This window comes from Calidris pugnax, unplaced genomic scaffold (assembly GCF_001431845.1).
Source record: "Calidris pugnax isolate Ruff unplaced genomic scaffold, ASM143184v1 scaffold262, whole genome shotgun sequence".
NCBI lineage: Eukaryota > Metazoa > Chordata > Aves > Charadriiformes > Scolopacidae > Calidris > Calidris pugnax.
Window position 1 is genome coordinate 1,221,609 of NW_015091043.1, and position 17,363 is coordinate 1,238,971.

General features: G+C 43.5%; 1 protein-coding gene across 1 annotated transcript in view; it reads right to left on the minus strand.

Annotated features, from left to right (window-relative positions):
- Positions 1-1,054: 1,054 nt before the first annotated feature.
- SVEP1 (sushi, von Willebrand factor type A, EGF and pentraxin domain containing 1) overlaps positions 1,055-17,363 on the minus strand; it is a 131,896-nt gene continuing 115,587 nt past the window's right edge. Inside the window, exons 46-50 of the mRNA XM_014956427.1 lie at positions 16,724-16,894; positions 11,418-11,513; positions 8,521-8,616; positions 5,700-5,793; positions 1,055-3,663 (exon numbers count right to left, since the gene is read on the minus strand). Of these exons, the coding sequence (XP_014811913.1) occupies positions 3,633-3,663; positions 5,700-5,793; positions 8,521-8,616; positions 11,418-11,513; positions 16,724-16,894 (488 nt within the window). The 3' untranslated portion in view covers positions 1,055-3,632. The remainder of the gene's footprint in view (positions 3,664-5,699; positions 5,794-8,520; positions 8,617-11,417; positions 11,514-16,723; positions 16,895-17,363) is intronic.

Here is a 17,363-nt window from a genome sequence, read left to right on the forward strand (position 1 = left end):
GCACAAACTGTTCCTGTGCTGAGATGCAGAAGAGATCACTGCTCGAGCTGTCCTCTGGGTACAGAGGGAACTCCTGCAGGTCACATCTGCTGGCACGCATGAACCCCATCCGCTGCCCACCGGGACCAGAGCCCACACTCGTACCTTTCCCACTGCACTTCCACCAGCAGAGAGACCTGGGTGTCAATGGAGAGACCTGGTGTCACCAGAGAGACCTGGGTGTCAATGGAGAGACCTGGTGTCACCAGAAAGACCTGGGTGTCAGCTGGCTGCCTTCAATGCTTGAGCCCACGCAGTCTTCATGGCAGAGGACGGGGCCAGGGAAAGAGCCCTGTTCTTTCCACACTTACTTTCAAATGAGGCAGTGCCCCGTGTTCCTCCAGGATGTACAGGATCCGAGCCCACGTCAAATTTCAGGGCCTCGTTACCAGCACTGTCTGCAGCCTCACACCACCTGTGGGGGTGGTGGTTCAGGGGGAAGCTTTGAAGCACAGATCACCTTTTGCTCTTCAGAGCCTCCTCTTATGAGGGTGTATGAAAACACGGAAAGGCTTTACCAATATTACCTTAAAAAACACCACACCCTAAAACTTTTGACTGCTACATCATTTATATTCCTTATTTGGAGGAGTGCTGCTAGAGTTACAAAAGTTTTTTGGTAACCCCAACTGTCTTTGAATATGGGTGTCTCCACAGCTTTAAAAATTCCAGTACTGGTGCAGAATAAAACAAGCTGTGTCTTCATCTGCTGTGCGTAGTAAGTGAAGCAGGTTTTAATGCATCTGTTTAGGCCAGTGGTAAATTTGGCCCTTATGGGTTTTAAAATATGCTCCAGCAGAAAGGAATTGAAAAATTAGGTGCTAACTGCATTTTTATCTGAAGATCAAGCCTGGACTAAAGCAGCAGAACCTTTTAAGATTACTGGCAGTTACTTCATCTTTTCCCTTGAGTGGAGCCCCATTGCCCTAACACTCAGGCTTTGCCAGCAGGTCCTAAAGGGTGGGTTGATATTTTTGTTGGGAGGCATTAAGAAAAGAGTGCAGTGTTACCTCTGTATGGGTACTAAACGGGGTGCAACTTTATTTACAGTGTAAAGTGCATCACACAGAAGTCGTTTAAAACACACAACAAGAAGTGACATAAATGACAATACAGTACTGGGTAGGGAGGGGAAAGTGTTCCAGCAAGTATCAAAACATCATCAACAGCACTAATATAACAGCCTCTAGTTTCAGCTACTCTGTCCTACCACCACATCTCCTTACAAAACGTCTTGACTGGCTTGATCCCAGGACTCCATGTCCTGGTCACCAGTGTGACACTGGGGTGCTAAAAGCCATCCCGCAGCCCTAATGTCTCCTACAACGTCCTGCCAGCTCTAAGCACTGTCCTCCCCGCTGCTGTTCTGCTCTGGAGAACACCTGGGCAGAGTCAGGGCACACACCAGAGGAGCACACTGGAAAAGGGACCAAAACACGAGAGCGACACGTAAATAAAGATCTGCTTTTCTCACCCATGAACTCCTTCTCTTGAGAAGTCCTGCGCTGCTCACTGCAGCTTCCATTCATATGTTGTTAAGGCAGCAAGGAGGGCAAGGAACAATGTGCCTACAGATGGTGGTGACTCTGGGTTGAAACGTGGACGTTGTTTACTGAGCACTAACTCCAGACAGAGCTGTAAACGTCGATGGCTGTGGAGCAAGCTGGGAGACAGAAGATGGTTGCTACGTGCTAACAGAGTCCATTAGAAAAAGAAGGTTGTGGGAGCTGAAACGACAACTCTTCAGCTGGTTGCAGCTCCCACTGGGAAGGAATCTACATTCACATTAATCTGATCCCCTAATGACTCCTATTCTTTACCTATTTGTTTTTCTTTTAATTGGATGAAAGCCCTCATTGGCTCACAACTGCGTTTGTTTCTTTTTTCCCCATTTCTGGTCTTGGGCTAACAGCCATCAGTTATGTGTCAGTATTTACTAGTGCCCTATTACTGTAACTGTTAGCTCATTTTGGTGTCGTATCACTCTCCTGCGTCCAAGTTCATGCATTCATAAAGGGAAGGTAAACTATGAAGGAGGGAGGGGTGGGGCAGGGTGTGTACACTCTTAATCCGGAGGGTAACTAAGCAGAAATGCTACGGAAGGTAAAATATATTTCTCCTTCTTTCCCAGAGCTGACTGCAAGTCAGGCTTTTCTATTATTACTGGGAAAAAATGGAACTTCTGATCAATGACTCTTAGGTTCTCACTCAGACGTCTTCTTTCATAGATCAGACTTTTTGGTAACTGACAATAATTACCAAACATTTGACCTCAAAAAATGAATGTGATTTCCACCTTGTAATTCCACCACCCTGGTTAATCACAGGTAGACCGTAGCATCTCAGTTCATCAGAGCATGACTTAACGGTGGCACTCGGGTGTGTGTCATCCTCGGCTGCAATGGCATCAACACTGTGAGGAAGAGGAAACTGACAGCATGTGTGCTCTCAGTACTTCTCACTCAGCCGAGCGCTTCTGCCTGTGTGTGTGTACTCAAAAGAGGCCTTTTCCAGTTCTCTGAAGGTTCTGCACAACAAAAATACAACCTTTCTGTAAGCAAATAGCAAAATTTCGCCTATAAATGTAACTGGTGCTTTCTCTTTCCATCTTAGGGACAGTCAGACTTTGGGACCCAAACCCCATGTACCAAAAGCATCCACCTGGCAGACAGCTGATAGGCAAGTATTTCACAATTTACACAGGAAAGGGATGTGGAAGCACCACCACAGGCAGGTGGTTCATCCCATGGCAAGTGGGGAGTGCAAGTTTCAGTGGTCCTCCTGCTTCCTGCTGCTGGATCCTGGATTATCCAGCTTTAGAGCTACACCTGAACTGCCCATAAGCCAAAAAGCCTCAAAGGCTCTTGCTGGCTGGGCTTAGTCCACCTTTCTCTGAATGACACGATGTCCTCTCATCTCTTTCACATTTTGGACTATTTTACCAATAAATCTCAGGTAAAATTCACGCTGATGCCTTCCATTAAGTCACTCCCCAATTATGTTAATGTCACAGAAAACACATTACAGAATCTTCTTCTTACGCCCACCAGAAACTGTGGTTACAGCATGGACTTTATCACAGGGTACTTCTAATCTACGTCAGCGTGAGTTCAGAAATAGGCCCAATGCAAAGTTTAGTGGCTCAGTTAGCCTTGTATAACTATTCTTTACTTTTGAGTCACTGGACAGCAGTATGCTTCAAGAGATGGTAAGCAGAATTGCCACATTCTGTTTAATCACGGTTGGCAGTATATTATTGTTTAATTAGCTGACAGTATGTAAGAAATGGGAGCGGCCTCACTGTACACAACCACTTCCTCAGTGGACAGTAGGAATCTTTGTATGTGGGTATGGTGTGTGTGTGTGTGTAGCAGCATATACTTGATAATACTTTTGTAAATGAAAAATACAGATGAATTTCTTTAAAAATGGAAAGGTATAGTAAAAAATGTATCACAAAATAAAATACAAAACAAGGGAGCTGGGGGGGGGGGGCAAGGAAAGCAATGGATTTGATTTATGATGCGTTAGATTCCAAGTCCTGGTGCCTAGGCTGAAGAAAGGTATCTGAAGGTAGAACTGCTGCTCTGATGTTAAAAGGGAGAGAATCCAGCCTTCCGTTTCCTGCGTCAAAAAAACACAAACAAAATAAAATGGGTGCTGTACAGAACATACCAAACAAGACCAGCAGCGAGGCATGAGAGGATGGAGTCTGCAGGTACTCCAGGGATTGGGGCGCCACAGCTAGAGATGGCATATTGAAAGGGAAAAAGGGGTGGGTGTGGGGCATACAGATATCTGGCATTTAATGTATGTCATGACTCATCACAGAGTGGTTTGGGACTAATCTTGCCCTGGATGCTGGCAAAACCTTTTGGGCTTTTCAGCTTCCCCTTATAAATCACACCTAGTTAACCTGCAACAGTGAATCTTTGATAACATGGCATTTTCTCCTGTTCTGCATGTATTGTTTTTGAGTCATCAGCACAGCATCATAACCCATAAAGAGGAGCCACCAGCAGCTGAGGGCAAACCTTAACAAAATATGAAACAGATCTTTGTGCTTGTTTCTGTGCCCTCTCCTCTACCCGCCCTGGCCCTCCCCTCCCCCAGTTCTGTGTGGAAAAATTTCCTCTCAAAGAACTCTTGAAGAGATGAGCTGCTGGACCTCAAGCCTGTAGGGCTAATCATCCACGCTCTCTCAGAGTTCACAATGCTGCACAGAGCTACAGACTTGGATGAAAAAACAAGGAGAGTCCAGTTTGTCAACAGCCTGAAACTTTGCTTTGCCTCAGTGATAACATTCCGTATTTTTTGGCTGCTACATCCACTGGATCTGGGCTTCTCTGCTTCATGTCCTAAATGGAAATACTATCAGACTTTATAGGCGGAGCTTACATTCTAAAGCTGGATACTGTTTGTTGGCAGTAATTTCTTAAACAAGCATTTTTTCAGTAGCTTTAGGATAAACAACATCTCAGATAGACAGGGAGGAATTTCTGTCACTACTTGTCCAGAAAGAAGAATAGAAAAAATGTACAATGTCCTAGGCCTTGTCTGTATCCCAAAGAAAAATAGTAATATTCAACTGTCATTTACTTAGCTCTCCAGCATAATGACCAATGTGTTCAGTAGGAGCCTGTGTGAGCTGAGGTATAAATATTTTGGCTAGCATGTGTTTCATGGCCCTCATTAATATTCCATACAGGGAGAAGAACTCATTCTGCATGTTTTGTTATTATATCCGATTCCCGACCACAACAATATCATCATTGTCTCCCCTCTTCAGGGTTGTAAATGGCTCTTAATAGCAGCATGAAATAAAATAGCTTTTCAACGGAAAACTGTTCAGACCAACCTCAAAGGCAAACACCCAAAATTCACATGCTTACTTTAAAAAACAGCTAAAGCTACGTTTAAGACTTGTAAATGCTGCCTCACATGTGACGGGGCTCACTGATTTGAAAACCTAGTCTGTTATGGGCCCCACTGGATGTGAATCAGCAAACCCAAACAAAAGCACTGGTGAAACTCTCTAAAAAAGAGCACAGATGAACCAGATCTAAGCCCAGTCCTTGGGCCTCTTGATACAGGGACTGCACTGCCAGGTGATGTGAACTCCGACTTGACTCAGAGGCACTGTGTTGTACTCTTTAAATGACTACACCACTCAGCACTATGAAGAGCTGAGTATGAAGAACAGTATGAAGAACAGTATGAACAGTATGAAGAGCTATTATTTATAACATCTGTTGCATGACCCTAGTCTTGAACCTGAACCCAGCTGAGGTATACACAGTTCAAAATGCACACTTGTACACAGCAGGCCACCCAAACTTCCTGAAGAACTTTCTGTATTTCATCACCACAAACATTTCAGTTAACACCATTAAAAATAAGGCTAAACCTTGAAGGTCTGCCTGTCTGCTTACAAGTAAATGTACCATTTCCTAAGTTTTCTAGAAGTTTGGCAATAATTTTGCAGCGTACTCTCTAAGGTCCTTCCAGATTGCCAATAAATCATGAGCCATGCAATGACTACGGATTTACAGGATCTAGAGATGCTCAAAACATGCAAAATTAGCTGCACATTCTTCAGATTGAGAGTTCAGCAGGGTGTGATTCAGCCTAGCTATGGGGCAGAACTCAGCAGCACTTACCTGGAGCAGTCATGGCCAGTCCATGAGGAGGGACAATAGCACCGATTTGGGCGTATGCACTTCCCACCATTTAAGCAAGGCAACTGGCAAACAGCTGGGTAAAAACAGACACAGAGAGAGTCACGTTAATGAGCAGACCCACAACAAGTGGAACTGAGGAACAGGGCACTGTTCCAGCCTAGGGGATTCTGTTAAGAACGGGCTACTCTCAAAACTACAACATTAAATATCAGCAGTGAGTCTGTTGTAGAAGACGGCTTGCTCTGCAAAGGGCAGCCTGCAAAGCACATCTCTGCTCAATGGGATTTCACAATTTCTGCTGCTTTGGCTGCCTGCTGCAGTGTGTGACCTGCAGGAAATAGCCAGTGTGTTATTTTATGTTGCCTTAAAAATGCTGTTCTTTTTGCCTCAAGTCGAGGCAAAAAAAAGGAATGCAAGCGGAAGCAGGAGGAGGAACTAGAAGAGCCAGAAGTTGCACAGGAGAATAGGCCCTCCCCTTTCTGGCAAGAAAATGTGGGTTTATTTGAAAGGAATGTGACAGCTAAACAGCAGCCAGGACAAGCAGACACCAGATGTGGTAAAAAAGTACAGAATGAAGCAGAATGAAAAGAGAAAGCTGAAGGTCAGAAAAGCATTTACAGATCAACAGCAGGCAAGGAGTAAGACTTCACACAATGGCAACCTGTGTGGGGGCAAGAAAAGGAAGCAGAGAATGACAGCAAGTTCCTGAAGGACACTGGATAGCCCTAAGAGGTGTGACTAGGTGAATGTGAATTAGAGAACACACACTAGCCTGCCTAACAGGGTCATGCTGGGCCAGCCGTGAAATGGCTGCATCTGCATTTGGGTGGCAGCCTAACAAAAGTCAAAGCTTCAAGTCTTCCTACCAATTTTGAGACTAGAAGATAAAGCACCAAACAATTTAGAGAACAGATTTAGAGACTCTCTTAATGAGGTCCTTCAAACACAGACATTTATATCAAAGGAAAGCTGAAAGACATGAAGTCTTTTAATCAGATAATGCCATATCTAGAAGACAGATCTAAAGATACCAGTGAGGACGAATGCTGGGCAGTATTTTTGCAAGGAATATGCATCAGGAAACACTGATTAAAATGGTGTTGCAGGAAATGGAAATGAGCAATCACAGGAATGTGAAAGGAGATGGAAATACATTACTACAATTCCTCTGGGCCAAACACTAACAAACAATGGCAGGAGGTTATGGAGATGGACCATGCCTGTGCAATTAAGTGCACCAACTTTGTCACATTGAAAATGACTTCTGATTCTGGAATGAAACAGCTTCAGCTCTCACTTTATGCACATAATTATTTCTGGGAGACCAGCAGTTATTCCAAATATTTCTCATTTCACTTTGGTCTGTCATGGCACAGGGTCAAGACCAGTAAGTAAAATGTGAAGTGGTTTAGTAACTTCACAAGCAGTGGTTATGAGCTTTTATGAATTGGCTTTGATACAGCTACTGAAAAGCAAGTCAGCTTGAACAGCTTTGAATTGCTGGCTCTAAAGTGAAAAAGGCATCTATCCTCTTCAACCACCTATGCTTTTATAGCTGTAAAGTTTGTGAAACATGAGAGGAAATGATGCATTACATGCTGGGCAAGTGTCCCTTTGGAAGACAATAGTTCTGAGTTAAAATGTTCGCTGTGGAGTCTCAATTCGCTGAAAACATGGTTGGGTTTGCTGTGTATCACACAGCTTATCCCCCAAGCTCATTATTCTTATCAGTTGAACAAATAATATGAGCATTCATTAACAAAAGCATGATTTCCTTCTCCAGTTCACCTAGTCAGCCACTGCAAAGTCTTACAGGAAGGTAAAACAAGGTTTTCACATTAAGGCCCTGTTAACAATCACTTAAGGTGCACCTGGGCAATAAAAATACAGTGAACAAGCTGTAAAATAATTTTTAAAAATAGTTAACATTTATTAGTGATTGAGATTTAATGATGATTGAAAGACCTTTCAACGACCATTCAATTGCTCTGAGTTTTACTGGCTATTTCCAAAGCCTTTCAAAGACTGACATTTGTTTAGTCTTGATGTGGAACCACGTGAACTCGGGTTTGAATACTATCCCCATTTGCAAATCAGCCTCATCTGACACAAGCTGACTTGCTAGGATAGAAGTCTGGAGCCTACAATCACTCTCCTCACTACCCCTCATTCTTTTGCTGTGGTACATGCCTTTCAGCCTCAGTTAGGTGCATGTAAGAGATCTAGTAAAATGAGCCCACAAGAGAACTTAGATGATACCAAATATAAGGTACCCACGTACCATGTACCCATTAAACTCAACTACCTTTAAGCAAATCCTTCCTTTGCTCTGCCCTCTCGACTCGCTCAGCACTCAGGCAGTGAGTGGGAAACCCCCAAACCAGAGAGCTATGTGGTTAAAAACCTCTGTAGTATCTACAGCTACTTTGTGAGCTTAATAGTGACCTCCATGTGCTGAAGATGAAAATAAAATTTTAACTCTTCTTGGAATGGACAGTCTAGTTTTATTCTTCTCTTTGGAAATCCTCTTGCTTCTGCACTGCTTTTTGCAGAGAGTGCTCTTGTGAATGCTGTCTGCCCTTTCTGGGAGCAGACTTTTCTGAGGATTTTAAAGACCCACCAGGGACTGTTTGAAAATAGGTTGCAGCTGGGCACAGCAAATCCTCCAGAAATATTATTGCAGGCCTGGGTTTTCCTATGAGAAGCTCAGTAGTTCGAAGGAGTTCTTAGTGAACTGTGCTAGGTATTAGTAGTAGAGTCATAAAAAGTGAGAAAAAAATACATGTGAAAGGAGTTTTACCTGTATGGCAGCGCGATCCAGTCCATCCAGGGGGGCAGTCACACTGGTAGGGGGCCACACAGCGACCTCCATTGAGACAGGGCAGAATGCAAATTGCTAAGGGGAGGAGAGGAGAACCAGTGAAAAGAATTACCTCCCATGCAAGCAAAGAATAAGATGTGCAAGAAAAGAACTTATGTTTAATTAGAAACTGTACTTCCCCTTGAAGTGTTTGCATGCAGTATCAGCAGAGCTGAGTATGATCCACCCACAAGGCATGAGGAGCAAATACGACTGGCGTGACAGCCAGAAATAAGAAGGAATGATGACAAACATATGGACAGGCTGGAGCAATTGCTGGAGTCATTCCGATGCCTGTAGGCTCTGTGCTCAGTGAAAATGAGCAGGGCTCTTTGCTTGTTTCGCACCTGTAATATCCACAGACATTGCCCACTTCTGTGACAGCAGCTAACAAAATCAGTTCATGCTTTAATTACAAACAACTGGATTGTTTGTGGGTCCCACAAAGCAACATCCAAACCAAGTCACTCTACGCACTGCCCGTAGAAAAGCACTTGGTCTGGGCCAGGAAAAACATGCTGAGACAGGTGACACCACGAAGTCCCCATGGAAAGACAGCTTTGACGCAAGGCATTTTGGTGCAACAGGATGCCTGTGGCTGGAAGCTTTGAGAAAGAAAAAGCAGATACAAGCAGCTGAATCCTCAGGAGCGAGCACCAATCAAGCCACACTGCTCCTGTGAGCAGATCTGCAAAATTGTCCAGAGTGCACACTGTTCATGACTTAATACCTCCACAAAACTACCATCTCCACTACACTAACGGAATGAAGTATTATGTGAACATGCTATAATGACAGCAAGAGTTAAGCTGGGTCTCAAATCTGGACCCCTGAGTGGCACTTCCAGTGGAGTTTTACACTGGGAGGGTGGATGGGGGTTGCAGAGGGCTGATGCAGAGGTTCTTCCTCTTCCCCTGCACAGCAGAGGTCAAGCTAAGCAGGTACAGTCAGCCTGCTTAGAAAAGAACAGTGAATTTCCACAGAGCTCCTGGGATTAACCCGTATCACCCAGAATTACTTGTTTATATCCTTAAACTAGTAGTGCTCTGCATGTTTCTTAGAGTGACCAGGCCTCTCTCAGGAAGATGAATCTATGTTGTTATCTGTGAAATGTACTGTGAATCACAAGGTGACTGAATTCAGTCAGAGCTCTGCAGCCTCACATGTGGCCTGATCCTGACAGATCAGTGCTCAATGCTAGCACTCAAAAATCCCTTTGACTTCCAGAACAGACACTCAACTCCAGAGACTAAACCTATCTTTTCTGTTCAATGGTGCACCTTACTTGACAAGCAATGCTGCAAAATTGAGACGGCACTAATCAATTATGGGTATCCTTTTCCCTTTTCCTCACTACCTATGCCAAAGTAAAGGAAAAAAAAAAAAAAAGGAGAGAGCGAGCTAGTGCCTGTGTCTGCATGAAGTGTGATCTTGCTAGTCAGCTGCCTCTTCATTTTCCTCATACAGGAAAGCAGGGTCTGAATTGGGATGACAGATCAAAACGACTAGGGGCATAAAATTTGTCCTCTGGTCCTGAAGAACGCATTAAATATATCACTACTAATGGTAAGGTAAGGAAACCAACCGTGGCACACCAAACACAGTTCTGCCGGACAGAGGCTCACCCCTCTCCTGCTGAAACTGTGAAGCAGGCAGGACTGAGGGTGGGTGTCTGTCTACGGTGGCAGTGACAGACACGGGGACAGCAAGGGAAGGGCTGTGTGCATGCACAACATAGCTGGAGTTTCTCTAAGTGCAGGAGGACAAAACTTGCTGAACTACTTCTCCTCGTTCTGTGTCTACAGCTAATTTGTGCCACGTGGGACTGACGCTGCTGGAGAAGACTCGAAAGGTGCAGAAGAAGATTGAGAGGACCATTTTAAGATGTGATACATCTGCCTAGCACAATGCGTGAAGCACATTCCTCTCCATGAACTACAGCAGGAGATGCCACATCTTTTTGTGGGTCTCCATGTATACTTGGAGCTGTGACAGTGACACCACCTCAGCTGCAGGTGTTCTTGGACAGGCTAAAACTTTAAGTCAAGGCCATACTGAGTACTAAATACACTCGTTTTCTACCCACATAGACCATGCCTAACTATGTGTACAGTAATGAGGCTTCCCATGCAGCAGCTACAACAGCACGAAAGGGTTAGCTCTCCCAAATTCCTTGTGCTAAGATCATCATGAAGAAAATGGGAAACATGGCATAAACTGGCATTCCCAATGTCACCCAAGGAATCACTGACTGACCCAAGAGTCAGATTTGGTTCTTTTCAATCAGAACAGATTCAGTTCTCTAAATATTCAGAGAGCAAGGCCACAAAAGGCCAGCCCAGAATTTGTGGGGTGCAGGTACGCAGGTCAGGAAGGACAGCATGGGAAAGGTGACACAGTTGTATTATTTGAACATGAATTCATCCGGTTCGTAATCACAGAAAAATAAAAAGGAAGCCAAGAAACAAATGCATCCACCAGGAAAACACTCACTTCTCTCTGTTCAAACTCCTGTTCTTTCCCCCAAACTACTATAAATAGACTTTGGAGAACTGAAGCAGGCTGTTCTTCAACCGTAAGTGAAAGAGCACCCACACACAAAATCACATCAATTAAAAAAGTGCTTTTTTTGGTTTGGAGATGTCAGGGAATGGTCATTTGTCCACAAAGAAGCAATGAGTTAATCCTTTCTGTTCTAATTCGTCAAGCAGAATAAAGTAACGATTTTTATGGTTTTGGCCCTCATGCCTTTAATTTTCCCACCCAGTTCACTGCAGTAAATTCACTTGTCTTTCCTACAACATCCTTAAAATTACACTTAGGGATGGTATACATACGCTCTTCACAGAGACGACCCATCCAGCCGTCCGGACAGGAGCAGGCGTTTGGTCGCTCACAGATGCCACCATTCTGACACGGGAACCGACAGACAGCTGAAAACAATACAATTTCATGACAAACAAATGCAAGAGAGATAATTAGAAGCTTAGTAATTCAGCATCTTGCACACATCTTCGCAGTTGTAAAGTTTAGAGTAGAACCAACAAATGCAGTGAGGTTCATGATTTCAAGGGCTACGTTGTTTTCTGGCTCTGTATGTCTGACTAGGTACTGTGAGCAAGAGCAAGGGAACAGAGGAGACAATCAATCACCTCTGTGCCTGGGAAGATCATGGAACAGATCCTCCTTGAAGCTATGCTAAGGGACACGGAGGACAGGGAGGTGATTTGCGACAGCTTCACCAAGTGCAAGTCCTGCCTGACCAACCTAGAGGCTTTCTATAACGGAGGGACTACATCAGTGATCAGGGGAAGAGCTACAGATGTCACCTATCTGGACTTCTGTAAGGCCTTTGACATGGTCCCCCCCAACATTATTCTCTCTAAATTGGAGAGATATAGATTTGATGAGTGGACTTTTCAATGGATGAGGAATTTGTTGGATGGTTGTGTACAAAAAAACTCCACCCCAAACAAAACCTGTTACCCTTTTTTTTTCTCTCTCTTCTAAATTAACCCTAAAATAAAATCAAACTTTCTTCTACCCTTGGTATGAAACACCAAGATAATGCTGTCTAGCATAATATAGGGTTTGTTGAAAGCAAGATTACACACTGTGGTAGAACAAGCAATTTTAATTGCACTATCATGCAGCATAATGAGGAGTGACCAACAAGGGTGCAGCAGTGGCACAGTGAAGTGTTTACCTGTGGAACCCAAAATGTGATTATAAACTTCACTTAGCATCCACGCCAGCTGGTGCTCCTTGGCTCACACACCTGTTAATAAGCACCTGATCATAAAAATGAGGAATTTGAAGTGGACTCTACCAGGCTAGCCCAATAGGTTACCTGAACTGGCCAGGCTTTGGACTTCATTGTTTGTACGACACCGCACCGTATCTTGGCTAGGAACGCAGGACTACATTACAAAATCAGGTGTCAAGCTAAGAACAAACATATTAGACTTGAAGATCATTGGAGGAAGTACAATCCTTGTCATGTTGGTGTAAATACTATATACAGAAGACCAAAAATTGTGGCTTTGAGATGATACTACAGAACAAATAAGTAATCAGGCTAACTTCTAATTAGTGGTAGTTATGAACACAGAGCAACCTCAGGAAACTCAGTGTGAACTGTTAATTGCATCCTATCTTTAATTAGTTACTAGGTGAGCAAAATAAGAGTTTAGGCTTTGAGTGTTTCAGATCTTGTCCAATGTTAGTATTAAATACAAACAATGGTTTAGCATACTGAAACACTGTTCAGACCTGAGCTCCACTTTGAAAAGAATGCAAATCTTCCCCTGATAGAGCCAAACTTGAGTCACTCTTGCAGTTAAGCCATGCCAAGCTGCAAGCTACGGCTTGGAGTCTGTTGAAATAAGGCCAAAGCTTTTGCCATGTTATTTTTCAGTTTCAAAGCCTTCCCATCAAATGTCTGCTGATAACGAGAATGGGAAAAGACCTTAGGCCCTGGCAGGTTCACAGAAGTTGCAATATTTTAACAGGTAATTTGAGCAATTTTTGTTGTAAAAATACCTATGGCTATGCGGACAGCTTGTCTCTTGGTGTTGACTAAAGCAGAATAGTGTGCCAACCAGATTTCCTCTGTGCAATGAAAAATTATGGAAGTTGAATCAAAAACCATTTAATGGTTTGTGTGATCCACACCACTTTAACAATATCTGATTAACATATAGAGGGATGGGAGGTAAAAGGCTTGTGTATTAATGGTATCCCATGTTAAATTCAAAGCCCATGTAAAATGGTCTCTGAAATGTATTTTCTCTCTCTCTGTCAATGGCAAAGATGCAGGTATTTTCACAAAAGTCACTTTGGATGGCAACTCCATTCTGCTCAGCAACCCAGGATCTCTGCAGAGATAGATTTCTCCTGGATTTCTGCCCAGGCCCTGGTTGTGAAATTGAATGAGTAAGACAGTACCATCCCTAGGTGTGCACTTGTTATACACCAATTTAGGCAGGCAGAGACTGTGTGTCTGTGGCTGTGGGGATTATTCTTCACTCGACACACAAGACTGGAGAAAGGCTTGGGGCAGGAAGTTGGGCTGGGATCTCATTCTCTTTTTTGCCATTGTAAAAACATGCAGGGCAAACGCAGTCCTGATGTGCTGGAGAGAGAATGGGAACCATTAACTGTGACTTTGGTTAGTAGTAGCAGATCTCACATCCATGGTATCAGTCTTAACCTTTGAGATCCCCCTGTAAATCCGTGCCTGAGAGTTATCTCCACAGGATTCAAAAGCATTGCCCCACTGCAAGACAAACATGGTTAAGAAGGGGAAAAAATAATTTCTGATATCTGCTCTCAGCTTTGCCAAAAACCTTTCCTGTGGTTGCAAGTGAACAATTTCCTCCATGTCTCAGCTGCCCTCACATAATCCTCTCGTTTGCTGATGGGGTATGAACTGTTTGGTTGGTAGCTCCAGGCTGACCACTCCCAGATAGCAAGATGTGGGCAGAGGGCAAATAGACAAGAGAGATTTTAGAGCATTTCAGAGAGAAAAAACCTGCAAGCCAGACAAGCCGTGTGCATGTGTGCAGCCTGCCGAGTCCTGCAGGCGTTTACAATCGGCAGATCCAGGCTAATACTTCTCACCCCTGAAACTCAGATCAGAATCTGGCCTGCAACCTCTAACCAGCAGTGATTCAGGCAAGTGCAGCTGTGGTGAGAGCTCTCCCAAAGAAGCTAACGAAGTCTGCTCTTTAATTATAATATTTACGTTAACTAACCTGTTCAACCGGGCACGAACGTTTCAAGCAGGCCTAGGACACATTAATAATCAACTCTCAGAGCCAAAAACAAGAAATGCTGCATGAATCATTACAAAGAGTGCTTTCATGTCGCTTCTGATGTAGACCACAAAGGCTTGGGTCCTGTAGGCCTTTTGTTAGGCAAATACCTCAAATGAATTATAAAGCAGTTTTGAAAGATTATTTTGACATGTGTCACAAAAACACAGGTCAGTCCTCTCAGAAACATCTTTGGTCCTTTTCAGTTCCCCTTTTAGGTGAAAGAAGAGGGGGGAAGTTGTTATTCCTTTCCCTTAACACACCAAAAGACAGGTTATTCTGCTTTGTTTTCCTGCCCTACACGCTGATCTTCTACCCACCTCATCACTTTGGTTTTTGAAATTATTTTCCTTAATACTTACTCCTCTGGACAGTCCCAGTAATCTCCAATATGTTGCAAACAGGACATGTTTGACAGTGCTTTGCAGATCAGCCCTTCCAGGTTGCTAGTAACCAGTGACAAGAACCTCTCCTAGCAGAAAACTACATTCCTTGGCATAAAGCAGGGTTCTGTGCATCTAATAAATGTTAAATAAGAATAAAAAGTAAAGCTAGCAATATTAGAGGGGAAGCTGAAGAATCCGAAGTGTTACAATCTGAAGAGATAATATCCAAATAATTTTGCTAATCAATTCTATCTTAGGTAGAGTAGCTATTACGCAGAGATGCCTTGATCACAGTTTAGAAAGAAATGACGAGATACTTGGCAAACTTTTCACAAAGTGCTCAGTGCCTTGGGGAGTGTAAATTTCTAACAGGACTTTTGGATACCTCTTAACATCTGAAGTAACTCAGAAGGTGCTTTCACTGTAGATCCTCTCTATTTGGTTACTCAAGAGGTGATTCTTCATGCCAATGGCAAGCCATGGTCACATAACCAGGAAAAACCTGCTTTTCAGGAGCCATCTCTCTATTCCTGAAACATGCAGAAGTTACAAGCCCACTTCTTTGGGCTCCGGGTCTCTCTTCTCAAAATGATCTACTGATCCATGATTTTTAGGCAAGGCAATTGTAACTACCAGATACAGAATATTAACAGAGTGCCTGCTTTCATAGAGTAGGGCAACTCAGCTTGTCTAGGTCTTCCTGTTCATAATATTTTGCTGTCAAAATTAATGTAAAAAACTGATGAGGGAACCCTGAATATCCAGGCTTAGCCCAGCATAGAATTCTCCTTTTCCAAAGGGCTTCTGGCTGAAACAGAAAATCACCAAGGAGGGAGGAAGACCTGACAACTTTGATGATGGCTGTCATGTTCTCAGATGAGTGTTCTGACACCCTTCCTCTTCTGTGGGAGTTCTCGAGCTGAGGGAATGGGGCTGCTTGTAACTGGCCACTGATGTGCCCTCAGATTTTTCCCTTTAAATACTCACATTTCTAAACAAAATACCCAGGGCTAAGTTTGTAGTATGGTTGCTGTTACACCATCTGAGATAAGACTTCAGAGTGCAGCTGCTCTACAGCTACCCAGCAGCAGGCTTCTGATATGGAAATGGCAGATGGCAAGGTCTCTTCCATCAAAGCCCTGTGGCCCTGGAACCCTTTTGCTATGCCTCGTCCTTGGTTTTAAATTAGTGTTTGAAGATCCTTATACCTGGTTTTAACTGCTTAGTTTATCATCTCTTCTACGTTTTGTGTTGCTTTCCCCCCTTTTCTGTTCAAAACTTCTTATTTGTTTGTACCCTCTGTGTAGAAGAATTAATTCTGTAATTTAAACAAGTTAATTTTTTAGCTCAACAAACCAAAACCTGACATTTTCCTGGTGGTGGAAAGGCTACACTTTGTCTTTGGTATTTTGTTAAAACTATGAATATTCTGCAGTATACTTAGTGTGTATTATTTAGTGAGCTGTATCAAGCTATCCTTAAGTATTTTATTGCAAAACAATATTCAGGAGCTGCCAAGCTCTAAACACAGTGGGAGACACTAAGCACCTACTGGATCTCTCACTTTTGTTTTCTACTGTATTTGATCTTTGGCTGTGAAAAATTGACTGGCAGTGTTTATGTGAAACAGCTCAGCATGTCAAAAAGATGACTTGGACCTATCACTTTCTCACAAAAGATGTGAGGAGAGAGGATCTTGGGTGTGGGATACAAGGTTATAGTGAAAGTACCTGTAAGATTATAAGGGACTAAAGAGAAAAAAATTGTGGAAGCCCTCTCTTTCACTTGGAAATAAACCAGTACTCAGCCGTCAGTGCCCTCAGTGAAACCATGACTGAACAGAAACTAGCAAAAATTTCACTTTCATTTTTACTGCTCTAGGATGACACCTGTGTGCTTATGGCAAGTTAAGATGTGCTTCTGTTCATAAAAAGGACTTACCTTTGCAGGTAGGTGGTGTTGTCCATGTTCCATTTTCTAAGCAAATGCTCCGCAGAGGCCCCTCCAGCATGTACCCGCTGTAGCATGAGTAGGTGATCATGTCTCCATACTGATAGAAGCTACCACGAATCAGAGCATTCTCTATGTGGGCCGGGGGGCCACAAGATATCTCTAAACAAAAGAAATCACCCTGAGGCTGGTGAGCTGCAATGCCTGCATGATACAGATCCTAACCCTGGACACAGCACTTTGCACAAAGGACATCAGTAAGTAGGATGTCTTCATGGTGCAGACATGGAGACCTGTACAGGAGAACCTGTACGTACACCCAGTGAGCAGGGAGACGGCCAGGAACAGCAGTCTTAGGTAAGGCAACAATGGCTATATCCACCAAACAGACCAGAAGCTTTCAGATGGTCCCAGCATATACATAAGACTGGGTTTGTAGAGGTGAGGTGATGTCAGTGTCTGAACTAAACAATATTGCTTGCCAGAAGCCAAAAAGCTTTCATATATGCCTGCAAACGGACACTATGCATTCTGTTGATGTCAATAAACACAGGAAAAGGCAGCACCTCTCCCTCCAACCCTTGCCTCATCATCAGTAATTGCACACAATCATTCTCGGGATATTTAGGGT